This window comes from Panulirus ornatus, chromosome 51 (assembly GCF_036320965.1).
Source record: "Panulirus ornatus isolate Po-2019 chromosome 51, ASM3632096v1, whole genome shotgun sequence".
In the NCBI taxonomy this organism is placed as follows: Eukaryota; Metazoa; Arthropoda; class Malacostraca; order Decapoda; family Palinuridae; genus Panulirus; species Panulirus ornatus.
In genome coordinates, this window is record NC_092274.1 from 419,955 (window position 1) to 440,037 (window position 20,083).

General features: G+C 37.3%; 1 protein-coding gene across 3 annotated transcripts in view; it reads right to left on the reverse strand.

Annotated features, from left to right (window-relative positions):
- Positions 1–680: 680 nt before the first annotated feature.
- The window catches only part of LOC139764780 (uncharacterized), a 65,131-nt gene continuing 45,728 nt past the window's right edge, over positions 681–20,083 (reverse strand). For 2 of the 3 annotated variants that reach the window (XM_071691662.1, XM_071691661.1), the window contains exons 10-11: positions 15,387–15,536; positions 681–11,909 (exon numbers count right to left, since the gene is read on the reverse strand). In XM_071691662.1, the coding sequence (XP_071547763.1) occupies positions 11,869–11,909; positions 15,387–15,536 (191 nt within the window). In that variant the 3' untranslated portion in view covers positions 681–11,868. The remainder of the gene's footprint in view (positions 11,910–15,386; positions 15,537–20,083) is intronic. The other variant, XR_011716465.1, reaches the window with a different exon arrangement.

Here is a 20,083-nt window from a genome sequence, read left to right on the forward strand (position 1 = left end):
TAAAGACTTTGTGTTACATTGTTAATGGAAAATTACATGTCACTGGTACTAACATGTTGAAGATGTACAAATATCTTGCTGAATTTCTCATTTTAATTCATAAATACAGCAGGCTCTCATTTATCCACAAATCTTGAGATTGTGACCTAGGTGAGCAGAAATTGGGATTTTGCACCACACAGGAGATCCCCTACTCCCATCAGTATATTACCATGCAATGCTGATGTTTCATTAGTTGCTACTAAAAGTTAATCATACCAGCTAGTTACATGCACCAGAAACTTAAAATACTGAAGTGTGTATGATCATACATGACCTCATTTGCATTTCTGTGGATATGTAGATAAAAATCAGATGCTGGTACATAAATTCTTATGTTTAATTATTATACAGGACTATAACTGCATTTGTGTGGGTATATATTCAAGTTTCAAACCCTGGTAACTCAAAAATCTGTTGTGTTTAATGATCATACACACCTTCATTCATGTTTTTTAATTAATTTTTGCAGTATTTGAGAATTTGGGGGATAATGTCAGGTTTCTTGTTTGAGGAGAAAACTAATAAATGCTTATCTGAAGTGTAAAAAACTGCACGTTTAATGGAAATGTAAATAACTGAGAGTCTACTGTAATGGAAATATCATAAAACTTATCAAAAGACCTTTCAACAGCATTACCTTAACTTTAGCTTTTTTATTAACTTATTAACCATTTTCAAGGAAAGCCCTGAAAGTACAAATTCAACTAACAAATCAACCTTATTACAGTCACTGTGAGAGTGATAAATTACCCAAGTAGTGTAAATTCCTGTAAACAGTGACAGAACCATATGAGCTAGATACCTAATATACGCTCTTTTACAAAGTGAAGATCTTTGGTTTCATTTATTTTACAGCATCATGGTTTCTTAATTCAGTTTAAGAGACATATCTTTGGGCATCCTCATCATTAACAGCCCACAACTAATATGATCTGATTTCTGTACATTGCCTAAATGAATGAGTGCATTATAGTTACCATGATGCTGATAATCATGATTACTGCTGGGAAAAATTCACTAACAATGGCCTTGTAATGTACCCAATATGCTGTAAAATCCAGCCATCATACTGTGAATTTCACACGTTAAAATATCTGAAATGAATATTCGCCGATAGTGAACCAAAGGGTTTAGACTGTCAACACTGCCAACATCAAGTTTGATATAAACATTAGCTAGAAACTTGCATATAAACATTATTGACGTTCTTCACAAGACAAATAAACCTGTAGTATCTCATATAAAAAAATAATCCTCCATAATGCACTTACTACTGAGTAAATCTTTTAAGTAGTTTTTATAAAGTTGTGTATCAAATATGCTGTGGACTGCATCTTCATGTGGGTAAGTATACCTTTCACACTGTGTTAGCATATATGCCAACAAAAACTAACTATGCTTAACAAATAGTAGAATAAAAAACTGAAACTAACAAAATAAACAATTAAACTGCATACTGAAGTGACACTTACCAGTAAGTGAAAACTAATAAAATACATTTTTCAATATAAAGTATGACTAACAATTGTATTATATTAGTTATAAAAACAGTCAAGTTTATATTAGGAACCCAAGCCTTTGAAATATTACTATTGTCTATGAAAATATTAATGCATGTTTCGTAAAAAATTCAACATTTACAATTCCCATTGTGATTTGTTGAAAAGACACTTAATTCATAGCTTTAAATTCATTTTGATTTATGTGACTAGCAATTTAAAAAGGTTTAAGCATTAATCTAACAAAGAATACTGTAAAACTAAATGAGACAATGGTTGTATTCTGAAGAAGCAGACAACATCAAGGGCTTGAAAGGACAACTTATTGACCTTATCGACAACATCTAGTCTGCAATTTATTTCAATTGAATAATAAATACCTAAATAAATCTTTTCATAGGCAGGGTTTCTAATTCCATCCTTACCATGATGTACCCTAATAATATAGAGAAAATTATTAGAGTCAAATCTTATCATCTATTAATATTGCACCGATATTAGTTCTGGTTAGTATGATTGTATCTTAAGAGTCTGTATTGAAATAATCATTCATAATTTCTTCCGTCCAAGTAGGAATATGTTCTAAACTCAATTCTTACATCCAAGTAAGTATATGTTCTAAGGAACATAACTGTGTGGTTCATCAAATAACAGAGAGAAAAAAGGCTCATCATGTGACCCTTGAATTAGTACAATCTTTTACCATAAAGTACATCACAGTATATTGTACAACCAGACAAGGCTAGGCATGTTAAAGATTTCTTAAGAAGTAAAATATAAATAATCAAGAATCAGATACAAATACACACAAGTCTGATGCCCAACCATGAATTTTATAAAATCTACATGGAAAAGGTTCTTTGAAATAGCCTGGTAATATGTTATACATTTCTTTAACCATGTGAAGCTTAAAAATGACACTGATGACACTGAAATATTATCACCATCTCTAACATATGTAATTTTATAATTAACTTATGTGGTTAGTTGTGCTTAACATAAAATGAATTTGTTTTCACAGAATTTCCTACCTACACTGAAAACAGTTGTGCCTTGCATAAATTTTTCCATGCAAATATATCTAAGTCTAAAGAGTTTCCTATGTGACCAATATGAATATCTGATCTGTTTAGGGCAAAACTATTAAAATAGATTCAGAGTACAGGCATACCTAAAGGGCAGCCATTTGATTTATCAAAATCTGGACGTAACATGACAAGTGACACCTGACTAATTCTTGAGTAACTTTCCAATGGCTCCATGAATCTTAGGTCTTTTTTATCCTCACTTTTGTCTTAACCCTTTCCAAAGAAAACAGCTAGAATAATCCATTAAATATTTGAGAATAAGTTCTCTACATCCACACTCATATAATACATGAAAAATACTATTCAAGATTATTCCTTCATACTAATGCATCAACACTTTCATGCATCATTCAGCATATTCTTATTTTACCAGGTAAAAACACCTAAGGCATGAAGTTAAGTTTTTAAGCATCAACATAACTTACTGGAAAGATGGTGATGACATGATCATCACTTAACAATAACGAGATGACATGATGATTCTTGTTATACAATCATTTGTTGTTTACGACCTCAGTTGTCAAATGCAGGTTTATATAAAAAATTAAGGGTAGAAGTGGACATCCAAATTTGAAAGGAATTCCATGCAACATAGCAATGGATTAATAATTCATACTTGAAAATTCTTCTTTGACTGGAAAATCCTCTTATCAGGTGAATATATCTCCTTAAATCTTGACAATTTCATTATATCTGAATACCATCATCATCATTATCATCTTTGAACTTCAAAATCTAGACAATATCATTCATGCATGGAATGGCTTACTCTTAACTACATGCTTTTTGACTATGTGGCAAGATTTAAGAAAAGAGTGAATCATCCGACCCCAAATCGGACCCAATCATAATAAGAAAGGAAGCAGTTCTAATCAAGCTCTTAAGACATCCTGAAGTTGAAGTAGTCTGTATATGCTACCACAGGAATGATTGCAAGGATTACACATATCTTTATCAGGAATAGCATGATTCAACCATGGAAAATACAATCTTTCCATGTCCTTGTCTTCTATTTGACCTCACCACTTCTGCAGGCTACCTGTAGTTTTATCAAATTCCTGTTGCTCTAACTGCAATTTTCTCAAACTTCATTCCTTACCTTACCACTCTTCTTCATTCCATACCTTACCACTCTTCTTAACCCACGTTTTTCTATCAAAAAATATCTTAAGTACCTGCAGTCTATCAACTGGCCACCAAATTTATGCTCAGATTACACCTGCTTACATTAACAGAGACTCAACAATCCCTCTAACAGCCATCTTGTTCAAGTAGATTTTTATACAAATGGTGTAGCCTACAGAAACTGAATTACAGATGTTTGAAAAGATGAGAAGTTCTAAGAGACTGACACATCAAGAAAGAGAACACTGAGATGGTAAAACATATTCTTTGTAGCAAATACATTAACAGTGAGTAAGGTAAAGTTACCCAGGTAAAGGGGAAACCTAATGATTAGAATCAAGTATCTGGCTAATGACATGCTCATATTGTTGTCTTAGGGAATGATTTTATGAAACCCAACATGCTCTACCCACAAAAAATGGCTTATTGCATATAAATATACTTATTTTGGTGGATTTAGGGTGACATATTAGGGAACCTTTTTCAATGATCTATCATTTTTACTACATATCTAGGCAAAGGGTTAAATTGGTATAAAAAAAAGTAAATCAAATGAGAAAAATAATGGCTATAAACAAAGTACCATCTCCTTAAGGTACTTCTACAATGATATGCAGTAATAAGTACAATATGATAAACAAAGAACAGAGTACTTGAAGGAAACCTACCAGATCATAAAGTGCCTTGCACACAATAAACATAGTAACTGTACTAAAAATCTGAAGCATAAAAAGAGCAGTGAGTTGCTGAGGTAAGAGTATCTATTCTGTTGTTATTCCTTGTGCAACTGTTGCCATGTTGCCTTCATGGCAAAATCTTGTCATGCATACTTGTAAGTAGGTAGGTCCAGGAGGCCACTGAAAAGGTAAATCATCCTAAACAAGTTTTAAAACTGTGAGCATATCTTTATCACCATTTACTAATTTCTCTGTTTTCTTATTTCCTATCCCCTAGCAGCCCCCACATAAGATTACAAATGGCAACAGTCATGTCAGCATAACATTTTCTAATATATTAGCTGATACTAGTGTTGTGAAACATATCTATGAAAGATTGACAATGTGGTAACAGAAGAAAGTCCACAACAGAATAACTATTAGATATTTTGAGATGAAAATGATAAAACTCTCATATGAATTCTTTCATTATGGCTTTGTTCTTCCATTAATTACTCTTTGCTTACATTCATATACCTTTTAAGGAAATACACATCACAAAATCATGAACAGCATATCATGAGCATTCCCCACTTTGTCTGTTTCTACTAACTTACTCACCATGCTCAATATTCCTCATAACTTATTTGGTGGTGCATTATCTTTCTTTTCATATTTTTTACATATAATTTGCATTGCAGTTCAAAGAAACCTTTACTTGTTTATGCAAAGCTGCCTGCAAAAGTTTTTATAACTGTTACAAGCATTACTGTTATGTCAATAAGTCCAACTTGTTAATAGCTGTACGGTACCTAAAGTGATGACATGATTGTCTGTTTCGTCTCACCATGAAAGCATGCAGAAACTGAACAGAGTTTACGTGATATTACAAAAAGACATCTTACAAAAAGATATCTCCATGTCCAGTAATGAATAGAAAGATTTAGATAGCACTGATATAAAAGAGAGGAATTTCAAGTATCTACATCCTATCCCATACAGTGAAGAGGATGAGTAACATTAAGAGAGATCTCTCGATCTGTGTTGAATATCAGAAAAAGAAAGTGGGCTTATCAATAAGATCTCCATGTATCCAGTATCAGTTAGAGAAAGAGATAGCACTAGTATTAAAAAGAGACCTCTCGTTACTTCTGCACCTAGTGACAGAAAAGAGACAAAGCATCATATCAAAAGGATATTTTTGTTCCTACATACACAAGAGAGAAATACAAAATGAGATCTCTTTTTCTACAGGTAAAATATGACAAGAGAAAAGATAAGTGAAATATTAAAGAGAGATCTCTGTGTATATACATTTTGTAAGAGATAAAGTGATGAATGAAAATAAACAGATTAAATCTCTTTGTCCCTAAATCTACTTTCAGGCAAAATAAAAAGATGAAAATACACTAAAGACAGATCTCATTTGACCTACAATACATCTATTTTCAGATCAAATAAAGATATCAATGTATCAATACATATATCTGTCTACACCCACTATTAGATTGGTGAGATGATAATAGCTTGAAAAAGGGATGACTGCATCTTCATGGAATACTAATTAGAGAAAGAAAGAATAGTAACATGAGAGAGATCCACACCCAATATCAGCAAGCAAGATTCATGTGTGGCAGGGTGGCGACAGGAATGGATGAAGGCAGAGAGTATGAATATGTACGTGTATATATATGTCTGTGTATGTGTATGTATGTATATGTTGAAATGCATATGTATGTATATGTGCATATATGGGCATTTATGTATATCCATGTGTATGTGGGTGGGTTTGGCCATTCCTCGTCTGTTTCCTTGCCCTACCTCACTGGCGCGGGAGACGGCATTTGCACATGACAGCTAGAGTCTGAGTGAGGACAAATGTGGACTTTGTTGTCCTTTCCTAGCGCTACCTTGCGCGCATGCGGGGGAAGGGAGGTGTCATTTCATGTGTGGTGTGGGAGTTAAGTTGCTAGAAGCAGCGAAAACTTTTTATCGAGAATGTAAGGCATGTGTAGGAGTAGGAAGAGAGGAAAGTGAATGGTTTCCAGTGAATGTCAGTTTGCGGCAGGGGTGCATGATATCTCCATGGTTGTTTAATTTGTTTATGGATGAGGTTGTTAGTGAGGTGAATGCAAGAGTTTTGGAGAGAGGGGCAAGTATGCAGTCTGTTGGGGATGAGAGGGCTTGGGAAGTGAGTCAGTTGTTGTTGTTCACTTATGATACAACACTGGTGGCTGATTCGGGTGAGAAACTGCAGAAGTTGGTGACTGAGTTTGGTAAAGTGTGTGAAAGAAGAAAGCTGAGAGTAAATGTGAATATGAGCAAGGTTATTAGGTACAGTAGGGTTGAGGGACAAGTCAATTGGGAGGTAAGTTTGAATGGAGAAAAACTGGAGGAAGTGAAGTGTTTTAGATATCTGGGAGTGGACGTAGCAGCGGATGGAACCATGGAAGCGGAAGTGAGTCGCAGGGTGGAGGAGGGGGCGAAGGTTCTGGAAGCGTTGAGAAATGTGTGGAAGGTGAGAATATTATCTCAGAGAACAAAAATGGGTATGTTTGAAGGAATAGTGATTCCAACAATGTTATATGGTTGAGAGGCATGGGCTATAGATAGGGTTATGCAGAGGAGGGTGGATGTGTTGGAAATAAGATGTTTGAGAACAATATGTGGTGTGAGGTGGTTTGGAACAAGCAAGTAATGAAAGGGTATGAGAGATGTGTGGTAATAAAAAGTGTAGTTGAGAGAGCATAAGAGGGTTTATTGAAATGATTTGGTCACATGGAGAGAATGAGTGAGCAAAGATTGACAAATAGGATATATGTGTCAAGAGGTGGAGGGAACGAGGGGAAGTGGGAGACCAAATTGGAGGTGGAAGGGAAGGATGGAGTGAAAAAATTTTGAGTGATTGGGGCTTAAAAATACAGGAGGGTGAAAGAAGTCCAAGGAATAGAGTGAATTGGAATGATGTGGTATAATGGGGTCGACGTGCTGTCAATGGATTGAACCAGGGCATGGAAAGTTCTGTGGGGCCTGGATGTGGAAAGGGAGCTGTGGTTTCAGTGCATTACACATGACAGCTAGAGACTGAGTGTGAACAAATGTGGCCTTTGTTGTCTTTTCCTAGCGCTACCTTGCATGCACACCGGGTGAGGGGGGGGTGCCATTTCATGTGTGGTGGGGTGGCGGCGGGAGTGGATGAAGGCAGCATGTATGAATATGTACATGTGCATATATGTATATATCTGGGTATGTATATGTATGTATACGGTGAAATGTATAGGTATGTATTTGTGCATGTGTGGGCGTTTATGTATATACATGTGTATGTGGGTGGGTTGGGCCATTCTTTCATCTGTTTCCTTGCGCTACCTCGCTAATGCAGGAGACAGCGACAAAGCATAACAAAAAAATAGAAAAAAATATATGACAGAGGAGGAGGTAAATATAATGTGAAAAAAAAAATTACTCAAATATTAGTGAAAGAAAGAGATGAATATCATGCATATAAAGTTAGTACCCTATAAACTCATTATCAAAAGGTTGCCATACCATTTTGAACATGTAAAAGAGGTAATAGCAGCACCATTTAATCATTTCACTTGCAAAGATATCTAAACCAAGCACCTTGAAATACTATCATGATGTTAATGTACAAAAAATGTAGGTTTAAAAAAGTGAAAAACCTTTCCTCTCTAAGACGGTGTCCAGCAAGCACAAGAGATTCTCTGTATGAAAAACAGGGTTTACACCTTGTATCCCTTTGTAATTCTAGTAAAGAAATGGCCTCCTCCATCCTTTGTTCTTCATTCAACCATGGCAGCAGCAGGTCACCTTCTTCTGGCAGCCTTATAGCTTGGAATTCATAGAAGCAGACATTATCTTAAAAGCTGTCACAGTTCAGAGACTGGTGAGAGAGGGGGGAAGGGAGGAAGAGTTGAGGGTACGAAAACCAGAAAAAAATGCTCGAGACATTGCACCTGAGGAAGAAAGGATTTCCACTCTACAAAACATTTAGCTGTCTCCCTATGGTCTGTGGTTTGGACATACGGAGAGAATGAATGAGGAAAGATTGACAAAGAGGATATATGTGTCAGAGGTAGAGGGAATGAGGAGAAGGGGATGACCAAATTGGAGGTGGAAGGATGGAGTGAAAAAGATTTTGAGTGATTGGGGCCTGAACATAGAGGAGGGTGAAAGGCGTGCAAGGAATAGAGTGAATTGGAACGATGTGTTATACCAGGGTCGACATGCTGTCAATGGATCGAACCAGGGCCTTTTTTTTTCTAACTATCTGCCATTTCCCACGTTAGCAAGGTAGCGTTAAGAAGAGAGGACTGAGCCTTTGAGGGAATATCCTCACTTGGCCCCTCTCTCTGTTCCTTCTTTTGGAAAATTAAAAATGAGAGGGGAGGATTTCCAGCCCCCGCTCCCTCCCCTTTTAGCCGCCTTCTATGACACGCAGGGAATACGTGGGAAGTATTCTTTCTCCCCTATCCCCAGGGAGACAGCGACAAAGTATAATAAATAAATAAAATATATATAATATATATATATATATATATATATATATTCTCTTTCTTCTTTCAAACTATTCGCCATTTCCCGCATTAGCGAGGTAGTGTTAAGAACAGAGGACTGGGCCTTTGAGGGAATACCCTCACCTGGCCCAATTCTCTGTTCCTTCTTTTGGAAAATTGAAAAAAAAAAAAAAAAAAAAAACGAGAGGGGAGGATTTCCAGCCCCCCGCTCCCTCCCCTTTTAGTCGCCTTCTACGACACGCAGGGAATACGTGGGAAGTATTCTTAATCCCCTATCCCCAGGGGATATATATATATACACACATATACATATATACACATGTACATAATTCATACTGTCTGCCCTTATTCATTCCCGTCGCCACCCCGCCACATGAACTGACATTCCCCTCCCCCGCATGTGCACAAGGTAGCACTAGGAAAAGACAACAAAGGCCACATTCGTTCACACTCAGTCTCTAGCTGCCAAGTATAATGCACTGAAACCACAGCTCCCTTTCCACATCCAGGTCCCACAAAACTTTCCATGGTTTACCCCAGACGCTTCACATGCCCTGGTTCAATCCACTGACAGCACATTGACACCGGTATAACACATTTTTCCAATTCACTCTATTCCTTGCATGCCTTTCACCCTCCTGCATGTGCATGTGTGGACGTGTATGTATATACATGTGTAAGTAGGTGGGTTAGGCCATTCTTTCGTCTGTTTCCTTGCGCTACCTCGCTAATGCGGGAGACAGCGACAAAGTATAATAAAAAGAATAAAATAAAAGTATCCTAAAACACTAACCAAAGCACACATACAATACAACATTCTCTTAAAAGCTAATTAAAAAGGAGAAAAGAACCGATCCATAGGATGGATAAAGGTTGTCTGATAGCAGACATAATGTCAGCACATGATCCAAAAGAAGTCTGTGTTGTAAGACAACTAGAAAGAGGTCAATGACATCATCTATGAGGCCAATGTCAAACTGGCTGAAGGTGGTCCCAAAATGAGTGAGCTGCCAATGCCATGGTTGAGTGGATGGCACAGGGAAGGAAAACCATGTGCTTCTTTACCTGAATTATTGAAGGATGAAAGATTCAAATCCTAATTTTCCGAGATAATCTCTCATGATTACAGAATAGAATGCTAAGGAGAGAAATAGAATAGAAAGGTATTCATTTCAATGTCATGTGTTTAAAGATATAATACTAGTATTCCTATATGGAAAAAGGATTCAATGCACAACTTAACTGGGCCATGTAAAAAGACATACTATGGATATACAATAAATATAAAGATATAGCTTTATGTCTAAGTTACTTTTAAATAGGAGCATAAATACTAACTGCAAAACCATCATAAATAATCATATGTAAATATATTGCAGAATTAGAGTCCTTGATTTATAATATTATTTTTTTCATGGTTAATAATATAAATAAAATCATATGTAATATCATTAATACTTATCATAGTACTGCTGTTCATTTGACCATGAAATGGGGACAAAAAGCTTTGTAATATATAAACACCTCTTATGTTATAAATCATATTTGTGATTATATGATATACAGTACTCCATTTTTATGTGATGTAAAACATAGTAATAGAGTGGTTTAAGACCGTCCTCTCCAAATACTGAGTTACTGTCCACCTTCCACATCTTTCACTCTTTTACACTGACATATGATTACCTAAATAAACTAAACTATTCCCCGGATTTTTTTTGTTTACCCATTCTTCACATTCCCAGGCAATCTCTGCACATGATCCTTATTTTTTGTTTAGCAGTGAACCATTTCCTTTATGAATCTTTATTTCATATGAAATTTCTCTCTCCCAATCCTACATCCCATTTCAGCAGGATCTATAAATATTTGCATACACTATTTTTGAATTAACATCTCATTCCATACTATCAGCCTAAGACAGACAACTGTTTTCAAGTATAATGTCTTACTCTGGCAGTTCGGACAAAAGACCGGTCAGTAAAAGAAATATGTTGGCAGATAAGTTAACTGGCAGGTTAGTTAATCATTTACCCATATTTGTTAGTCATACAGTGACCAATGCACTTAATATGAAACTAAATCTAATGGGGTATGTTCAAATACTTGTCAAACTTCTATCATTTCCTACTTTCTACAACTATTCTCCTGAACAGATACATCTGTTACATGAGATGTCAAAGAGGGGAAACAAAAATTATGATATTGTGTAAGTAGATGACAAGGTAAAAACAAAAAGAAAATACAGGTAAGGTAGAACTTAATGTGCAAGGTTAGAAGGATTAGTGTGACTAGTAAGCTGTTAGTGAAATATCTAGATATGCTAGATAAAAAGAGTGATCAAAGTGTATGATTTTTTTTTTAAGTAGAGCTGTATGTTAGATGCAGGTGTTGAGAGAGACAATATGGACCAATGATTCTGGAATTTGTTTGGACATATGATGAGTGGTAAAAGATACTTACTACTGAGATTATGCAAGATTTACCCAGCACAAAGCATATAGCAGTATTATATGGAAAAAGTTCTACTTGTCTTTATTAGCAAAACTCAACCCCAAAAACAGTTTGTACAATAAAAATCAAAATACTCTTCTTTTCCTCATATTCACCAACTTCAAAGAGTTGCTGAGTATAAAGAAAAAATTGAGGATAGTGTACTCATTATTCCCTGGTAATACTTAAAGACCAGAGCTATAATTGTAAAATCAAGAACAATAACACTTCTATACTTTACAGGAAAGTGTAAAAAAATTTGTTTCAAAATAAAAATGATGTCTTTAGAAGACATCCTCAGGTAGTCTTTGTATACAAGTAAAGATTTTTCAGACATGTCTCACATAAACAGTATTTGAAGTACGAGGCGAAGGACATTTCTGAAGTCCATTAGAAAGATCAATACTTTAAATTCATCACACAGGTGCTAGAAGGTAAGGATGGGACCGGTCCGATGATCAAGTATATCTGAAATGTACAAAAATTTGAAGTTGAAAGAGAATGATACACTTACTGAGAATCAAAACAGTTAAATGTAATCAACATCTAAACTAGTGTCCAGGAAAAAAAATAGTCTCTCCCCTTTATATATTTTCAAAGGCAATGTCACACACATTCTAGTACTTTGTCATGATTACCATCTGAAGACATCTGGGCATGAAAATGGCCAGAGTCCTGAAGTATTCTCAGTCCATGTTTTGGGTCACTAGGGTTTTGATCTGAATGAGGTGAGGTAATGACATGTTGCAGGAAGCAAGCAAGCTTGGCTTTCATCTGGTTCCAAGAGTTTACAATTTGGTAAAGGTCTGACGAGTTCCTAGGTAACTCCAGTAGTTGAATATTTTTCTCTGATAACCAGTTCATCATCTTTCTAGACTTATGGCTGGGTCACTATCCTGCATAAAGTGACAACACCAGTGAATCACATGAAAAGGAAGCAGATAGTCCTCCAAGACTTTAATGTACTGCTCTCCATTCACTGTAGAGTTTCAGGTAAGAAGTACAACCCTTCCCTACCCACTGAACCATTAAAGCAACCCCAGATCACACTATCAGAGTGTTTCAGTAACTTCACTATGAAGTGAGTCATATCAGCTGGCACCCTCTGGCCTCCTCACCCCTCCCTTGCCTTACTTCCACTGTTGCTCTCTCCAAACCTTGTTTTTCTTTGCAGATGCAAGTTGCTTGCATTTCATTTCCTTCATAAGCAGATGTGTGGCAGCTGGCATTCAGGAGGGAATGTGAAAGTCCTTTCACCGACAATGTTGAATCATTCTTTGAGAGACGTTTCCTAAAAGTTTTAGATGGGTTTTCTTGAGTTCAGCAGCTGAAATGAAAAGTTGCTTCAATCCTTCTCTTCTTAGGAGGTTATCTGTAGACCTAGAAGTCTTCCTTAGGCAACCAGGGATAGGTTTTGGTGGTGGAATGATGCTGTCAGGAAGGCCATGAACACTACCAGGCAGGCAGCCACGTGATCATGCATTCTCAGTGCCCAGTCACAAAGAATCTCACATGTACTGGCATTTTCTTGTTTCCAGGTGAAAATTTGGGCTTTTCCCTCTTAGAAAGGTGAAAGCTAACCATCTTGAAGCATAGGTGGAAGAAATAAAGGACCTGGAAGAAAAATTGCCAAAATGAAGCGAACAGATCAGCCTTACCAAGAGATAGCCTGAGGCACACTGAAGTGGGCTGCCAATGCTCAAATCGTTAGAAACACTAGTTTCAGAGACCAGATGTACAATGATTTCACACTGAGAGCATCATTGTACCCAAAACCAACCTTAGTCATCTATTACCTTTGAAAATATATGGGAAGCAGACAAGGTTTTGTACAGGCACTATAACTAAAGGAGTCCTCTTTATAATGAGTGAAATTGATTTTTTATCTGACAAGTCTAAACAACAAGATAACTGATATCTACATAAGAATTTTTACTGTAACATATAATTCTACAATTCAAGAAAACAAAAACAACTTTGATAAAGTCACAAGGTTAACAGAAACACTCTCTTAGTCACTCACAAATGTGTAACCACAAAAGAGGTACATGAAATATTTTTCCTGCAATCAACACCAATTAACGGGCATATGTTGGACAGGGGAAGGGCAGAGGATGGTAGTAATGTTCCTCATTTAGTATACAATGACTGTGGGATTTTTTAGTTGTGATATTATTTAAAATATACCTAAACATATTACATGCTTTAAGTTTCTTTTCCATGCATAATTCTAAAAATCCCATTTTTTATTATTTACACATCTTTTGCATATACACATTTCTTTTAATAATATGCATTATCTACATATTCACATATCATTACACACAAAACATCATTTATGTGCATTAATGAAAAAATCCTAATTTTCATCAAAGGCATAAACACTCACACAAAAGAAACTGTTCCTTTTATTCTAAAAATGACTACAATTGTTGGACTGTTAATCTAGCTTCCTGTCATGATGGTTCATTTACACATTTTTGACAATTTATAGGTGACTGTGATAAGTTATTTCTTTTTAGCTGGTTTGTTAGAATGCTATTGATATCTAGGGATAAAAGGTGGAATAATACATCAACTGGGAATTCAAATGAGGGCAGGAACCATTAAATCTCACTTGAAGCACATAGCACTCCACATGGAGTGATACCTCATATGAGGTACAGAGCAGAGTAAGAGTTAAAAGTTGCTGGACTTGAACACAAAACATTTCAATCATTTCATCAAAGTATGTACCTCTCTTAACCACTTATACATGGGAAAGCCAATTAAAGTTGTAAAATACCAATACAACCAACTCATCAAGTACATCCATAGTCCAAGTAAAATATCGGATCTCTTTAAGAGTTAACTGCACCTATATGACAAATTTTACATTTGTATGACTGCCAAATACATCCCTTGTCTTTTTGAAGTACAGCATCTTAATTTCTTTAACTGTACCCATTAGACAAACTTTACATTCGTGTGAATGCTGAATACAGATGGAAAACTTAGAAAAATTTTAGATATGTGAAATAATGAAGTTCACAGAAATATAGAGGACAGAGTGATAAACGTGATACCGCTAGCTCTCTGAACTGAATTAAGCAAAAATGCTAAGGGTGATAGTGTTTGGGAGATTACCATTTGATCACTGATACTATGATGTGCCATTTGATCACTGATACTATGATGTACAGAGTTCTATAAGAGGAATGTACTTGAAGATATTTTGACTTGTGCATATTCCTTCTAGTCTGTGGTATACCCTAATTACTATACAAACAATAAGTCACTAATATCATGAAATACAAGTTATCATAATTCTCTTTCAGAAGTGTTTTCTATATTTTGAATCTATCCATCCATATCTCTGATGCCCTTTCCCTCTGAGAACTCCTATAAAATGGGTGGCCACGGCAAAAGAGTCTCGCCTCAACCCTGTCCTCACATGCCCCTTCGCATGCACTATTCCATTCCACCATTTCTTTCTCTCCAGTAATCTTCCACTCTGTCTATTTCTCCATGTCACAAGCGTATTTATTCAAAATATATAGGTTTTTTTTTACTGAACGATCCTTCACATTAATACAGTGAGGCAGAAAACTTTTGTAGAAGTGTTGCCTATTGTTATATTCAGCATGCATCTTCTTAAATGTACTACTACTACAAGTGATCAGGCAGAAATGCTTCAAATACTGAACACTGGCAGAGTTGTAACACTTAATGCTGATACAAAAGCTGCTCATTTAAACATTTTCATAAGACTTTCACAATTCATTATAGACTAACGAGTTTTTCTGGAGTTGCATCATTTGACCAAATTTCACCGCACTACTTCAATTAGCATTCCCACATCAGCTAGTAAGCACTGGAGCCAGGCAGTATTTTGCTGTCAGATCATGAAATTTCAGTGTTATGAACTGAACTGAATAAGCTACAGTATGGTGAAGCAACAATTACCTGTGATAATGGTAAACCATGGCAGTGTAACATAAGTGAGATATGCATTAAGTGGAACAGACTGGGCTCGGCGGGATTCCTTCCAGAAGTGGAAAGTCTGGGTGAAGCCTTTCGTCGTCCACAATGGGTTATATGCACCATCATCTAGTTCTGAAATTTTTAACAAAAATATACATGTACCAAAAAGTTATTTCATTATATAAGAATATAACTATGAACAATCTGCTTTAAAAACATTCCAAATGAATTTCAAAAAGTTTAGTACTCTCTGCTTAAAATGTTCTGTGTGATCAAAACTATACACAAGGAACACAGACTATCAAAAATGATAAGTTTGATGACTAGTAGCATAAAATTTACAATATAATTCTTCTCCATTTAATTACAATGTGCCCAGGTTTTACTTTCCTTTACATTTTAATCTCTATATATGTATGATAAGCATCTTGCATGATGACATATTCTGAATCAATTATTCCCCATTCCACAAAATGCACAAGCTTGTTAATACAAACATATAATTAATGGTCTATCAGCCTAAAGCTTCAAGCTATTTCTAGCTACCTTGTTGACACAGGAAACGGTCATCAAGTATTACAATAAAAAAATTTATATATATATATATATATATATATATATATATATATATATATTTTTTTTTTTTTTTTTTTTTTTATACTTTGTCGCTGTCTCCCGCGTTTGCGAGGTAGCGCAAGGAAACAGACGAAAGAAATGGCCCAACCCCCCCCCCCCCATACACATGTACATACGTCCACACACGCAAATATACATACCTACACAGCTTTCCATGGTTTACCCCAGACGCTTCACATGCCTTGATTCAATCCACTGACAGCACGTCAACCCCTGTATACCACATCGCTCCAATTCACTCTATTCCTTGCCCTCCTTTCACCCTCCTGCATGTTCAGGCCCCGATCACACAAAATCTTTTTCACTCCATCTTTCCACCTCCAATTTGGTCTCCCTCTTCTCCTCGTTCCTTCCACCTCCGACACATATATCCTCTTGGTCAATCTTTCCTCACTCATTCTCTCCATGTGCCCAAACCATTTCAAAACACCCTCTTCTGCTCTCTCAACCACGCTCTTTTTATTTCCACACATCTCTCTTACCCTTACGTTACTCACTCGCTCAAACCACCTCACACCACACATTGTCCTCAAACATCTCATTTCCAGCACATCCATCCTCCTGCGCACATCTCTATCCACAGCCCACGCCTCGCAACCATACAACATTGTTGGAACCACTATTCCTTCAAACATACCCACTTTTGCTTTCCGAGATAATGTTCTCGACTTCCACACATTTTTCAAGGCTCCCAATATTTTCGCCCCCTCCCCCACCCTATGATCCACTTCCGCTTCCATGGTTCCATCCGCTGACAGATCCACTCCCAGATATCTAAAACACTTCACTTCCTCCAGTTTTTCTCCATTCAAACTCACCTCCCAATTGACTTGACCCTCACCCCTACTGTACCTAATAACCTTGCTCTTATTCACATTTACTCTTAACTTTCTTCTTCCACACACTTTACCAAACTCAGTCACCAGCTTCTGCAGTTTCTCACATGAATCAGCCACCAGCGCTGTATCATCAGCGAACAACAACTGACTCACTTCCCAAGCTCTCTCATCCCCAACAGACTTCATACTTGCCCCTCTTTCCAGGACTCTTGCATTTACCTCCCTAACAACCCCATCCATAAACAAATTAAACAACCATGGAGACATCACACACCCCTGCCGCAAACCTACATTCACTGAGAACCAATCACTTTCCTCTCTTCCTACACGTACACATGCCTTACATCCTCGATAAAAACTTTTCACTGCTTCTAACAACTTGCCTCCCACACCATATATTCTTAATACCTTCCACAGAGCATCTCTATCAACTCTATCATATGCCTTCTCCAGATCCATAAATGCTACATACAAATCCATTTGCTTTTCTAAGTATTTCTCACATACATTCTTCAAAGCAAACACCTGATCCACACATCCTCTACCACTTCTGAAACCGCACTGCTCTTCCCCAATCTGATGCTCTGTACATGCCTTCACCCTCTCAATCAATACCCTCCCATATAATTTACCAGGAATACTCAACAAACTTATACCTCTGTAATTTGAGCACTCACTCTTATCCCCTTTGCCTTTGTACAATGGCACTATGCACGCATTCCGCCAATCCTCAGGCACCTCACCATGAGTCATACATACATTAAATAACCTTACCAACCAGTCAACAATACAGTCACCCCCCTTTTTAATAAATTCCACTGCAATACCATCCAAACCTGCTGCCTTGCCGGCTTTCATCTTCCGCAAAGCTTTTACTACCTCTTCTCTGTTTACCAAATCATTTTCCCTAACCCTCTCACTTTGCACACCACCTCGACCAAAACACCCTATATCTGCCACTCTGTCATCAGACACATTCAACAAACCTTCAAAATACTCATTCCATCTCCTTCTCACATCACCGCTACTTGTTATCACCTCCCCATTTACGCCCTTCACTGAAGTTCCCATTTGCTCCCTTGTCTTACGCACCCTATTTACCTCCTTCCAGAACATCTTTTTATTCTCCCTAAAATTTAATGATACTCTCTCACCCCAACTCTCATTTGCCCTTTTTTTCACCTCTTGCACCTTTCTCTTGACCTCCTGTCTCTTTCTTTTATACTTCTCCCACTCAATTGCATTTTTTCCCTGCAAAAATCGTCCAAATGCCTCTCTCTTCTCTTTCACTAATACTCTTACTTCTTCATCCCACCACTCACTACCCTTTCTAAACAGCCCACCTCCCACTCTTCTCATGCCACAAGCATCTTTTGCGCAATCCATCACTGATTCCCTAAATACATCCCATTCCTCCCCCACTCCCCTTACTTCCATTGTTCTCACCTTTTTCCATTCTGTACACAGTCTCTCCTGGTACTTCCCCACACAGGTCTCCTTCCCAAGCTCACTCACTCTCACCACCTTCTTCACCCCAACATTCACTCCTCTTTTCTGAAAACCCATACTAATCTTCACCTTAGCCTCCACAAGATAATGATCAGACATCCCTCCAGTTGCACCTCTCAGCACATTAACATCCAAAAGTCTCTCTTTCGCACGCCTGTCAATTAACACGTAATCCAATAACGCTCTCTGGCCATCTCTCCTACTTACATAAGTATACTTATGTATATCTCGCTTTTTAAACCAGGTATTCCCAATCATCAGTCCTTTTTCAGCACATAAATCTACAAGCTCTTCACCATTTCCATTTACAACACTGAACACCCCATGCATACCAATTATTCCCTCAACTGCCACATTACTCACCTTTGCATTCAAATCACCCATCACTATAACCCGGTCTCGTGCATCAAAACCGCTAACACACTCATTCAGCTGCTCCCAAAACACTTATATATATATATATATATATATATTGGGAGGTAAGTTTGAATGGAGAAAAACTGGAGGAAGTAAAGTGTTTTAGATATCTGGGAGTGGATATGGCAGCGGATGGAACCATGGAAGTGGAAGTGAATCAGGGTGGGGGAGGGGGCAAAAATCTTGGGAGCCTTGAAGAATTTGTGGAAGTCGAGAACATTATCTCCGAAAGCAAAAATTGGTATGTTTGAAGGAATAGTGGTTCCAACAATGTTGTATGGTTGTGAGGCGTGGGCTATGGATAGAGTTGTGCCCAGGAGGGTGGATGTGCTGGAAATGAGATGTTTGAGGACAATATGTGGTGTGAGGTGGTTTGATCGAGTAAGTAATGTAAGGGTAAGAGAGATGTGTGGAAATAAGAAGAGCATGGTTGAGAGAGCAGAAGAGGGTGTTTTGAAATGGTTTGGGTACATGGAGAGAATGAGTGAGGAAAGATTGACGAAGAGGATATATGTGTCGGAGGTGGAGGGAATGAGGAGAAGTGGGAGACCATATTGGAGGTGGAAAGATGGAGTGAAAAAGATTTTGAGTGATCAGGGCCTGAACATGTAGGAGGGTGAAAGGTGGGCAAGGAATAGAGTGAATTGGATCGATGTGGTATACCGGGGTCGACGTGCTGTTAATGGATTGAATCAGGGCATGTGAAGCGTCTGGGGTAAACCATGGAAAGTTCTGTGGGGCCTGGATGTGGACAGGGAGCTGTGGTTTCGGGCATTATTGCATGACAGCTAGAGACTGAGTGTGAACAAATGGGGCCTTTGTTGTCTTTTTCTAGCGCTACCTCGCACACATGAGGGGGGAGGGGGATGTTATTCCATGTGTGGCGAGGTGGCGATGGGAATGAATAAAGGCAGACAGTGTGAATTGTGTGCATGTGTATATATGTATATGTCTGTGTGTGTATATATATATGTGTACATTGAGATGTATGGGTATGTATATTTGCGTGTGGGGATGTGTATGTATATACATGTGTATGGGGGTGGGTTGGGCCATTTCTTTCATCTGTTTTCCTTGCGCTACCTCGCAAACGCGGGAGACAGCAAAAAAAAAAAAATGGCGTAAACAGTACTTCGATCTTATATCATAACTTTTAAGGTCCCCAAGCACAAGGCAACAAAGTTCTGCAAAAGAAATGACATGATCAGCACAGTTTTGTTTGCTTGACTTACAAAAATTAGCAAAAAACAGTAAACTATAATAGCTTACTATTTTTGC